Source organism: Eimeria mitis, genomic scaffold (assembly GCF_000499745.2).
Source record: "Eimeria mitis Houghton genomic scaffold, Emh_scaff8304, whole genome shotgun sequence".
In the NCBI taxonomy this organism is placed as follows: Eukaryota; Apicomplexa; class Conoidasida; order Eucoccidiorida; family Eimeriidae; genus Eimeria; species Eimeria mitis.
The window spans coordinates 1-1,784 of NW_013576105.1; the positions used below are offsets into that span (position 1 = coordinate 1).

The 1,784-nt window shown below is 58.5% G+C and overlaps 1 protein-coding gene across 1 annotated transcript; it reads left to right on the top strand.

The window, feature by feature from the left end:
- Positions 1-521: 521 nt before the first annotated feature.
- On the top strand, positions 522-1,784 carry EMH_0094540 (uncharacterized protein; the record flags this gene model as incomplete). Its single annotated transcript, XM_013502108.1, has 1 exon — positions 522-1,784. The coding sequence occupies one exon, from the start codon at positions 522-524 to the stop codon at positions 1,782-1,784; it is 1,263 nt and encodes a 420-aa protein (XP_013357562.1).

The window sequence follows — 1,784 nt, forward strand, 5'->3', positions numbered from 1 at the left end:
GCAGCAGCAGCAGCAGCAGCAGCAGCAGCAGCGGCCGGAGGAGTAGCAGCGGCGACACGCGCTGCTGCAGTTGCTGCTGCAGCAAATAACACACAAACAGCAGCAGATGTAAACATACAACAAATAAATGTGTAGATAAATTTATTATTATCTTTGTTGCGTCCCCCGCAGCGTTGCAGCAGCAGCTGCTGCTGCACGCCCCGCCCCAGCTGCTGCTGTTGCTGCAGTTGCTAGTGGTCTGCTGCTGCTGCTGCTGCTGCTGCCGTAGCAGCAGCCGTAGCAGCAGCAGCAGCAGCAATACAGTGTGCGTCCGTTATTCATCTGCTGCAGCTGCAGGCAGAAAGAATAAGAGTTTCTTTTTATTTATAGATTGAGGAGCTGCTGTTTTGCTCTGCTGCTGCAGTTCGAGCATTTCTTCCCATTATAGACTCTTATGTTTGCTTATATAGCACAGCAGCAGCACAGCAGCAGCAGCAGCAGCACAGCAGCAGCACCACTGTGGCGGACCTGTTCTTCCCACGATGGCAGCAGCAGCAGATCCGACTCCATGCGCAGCACAGCAGCTGCAGCAGCTGCTGCTGCAGGAGCTCCCCGCCTCTTCTGCTGCAGCAGAGCAGCAGCAGGGGGCCTCCATAGCAGACTGGCCTGCTGCTGATGGGGCTGCTGTGGGGGGCCCCTCAGATGCTGTGAAGCGGCTGCAGCACAGCAGAGGTGCAGCAGCAAGAGCAGCAGCAGCACCGTTTGCTGCTGCTCTGTGCGGTATACGCAGCAGCGATGGCAGCAGCAGCAGCGCAGCAGCAGCAGACAGCAGCAAAAGCTGCAGCAGCACCAGTCAGCCTGTCAGTAGCCCTTCTGCTTCGGAGGTAGCAGCAGCAGCAGCAGCAGAAATAGACGATGATGATTTCCTGCTGCAGCAGCAGCACAGCAGCAACGGCAGCAGCAGCAGCAGCACTGGCAGCAGGTTAGCATCACGACGCCCTCTGGCTCTGCAACCGGGTCTGGCGTCTCCTGCTGCTGCAGCAGCAGCAGCAGCAGCAGCAGCAGCAGCTTCTTGTCGCCCCTCTCCTTCTGCTGCTTCTGAGGCCAGCTCAGCATCCCTCACCCGCAACACGAGAGCCTCAACGCGGCCGAAGCGGCAGCTATCACGGCGTGATGGAGAGCAGCAGCAGCAGCAGCAGCAGCAGCAGCAGCAGCAGCTCTGCAGCAACATGGGCAGCAGCATCAGCAGCAGCAAACACCAAAAACGCTCCAATCAGCAGCAAGCAAGAAGCCGTCGTTCTTCTTCTCTCGATCAGCATGCATTAGATGCTGCTGCTGCTGCTGCTGCTGCTGCTGTCACGGGCACTGATCCCGCAGCAGCAGCAGCAGCAGCAGCAGCAGCAGCAGCAGGATGCAGCAGCAACATGAACGGAAACAACAATGCTGTTGCTGGCCTCAATACACTCAAGCAGCAGCAAGAAGAGCTGCTGCTGCGCAGCACCCCCCGGGACCGCAGCAACTCGCGGGCTGACGAGTGGCTGCCGATGCGTGCTGAGAGGCAGCAGCAGCAGCAGCAGCAGCAGCAGCAGCAACAGCAGCAGCAGCAGCAGCAGCAGCAACCCTCAGATAACCAACTCAGACAACTCGGTGTACACTTCAGCCGCTACGATAACTCCTGGGTAGCCCGTCTCCATGTCGGTGAGTCTTTGCTGCTGCTGCTGCTGCTGTTGCTGCTGCTGCTGCTGCTGCTGCTGCTGTTGCTGCTGCTGCTAGATAAACCTTATCTCTCCCTTACACAGGGGTGA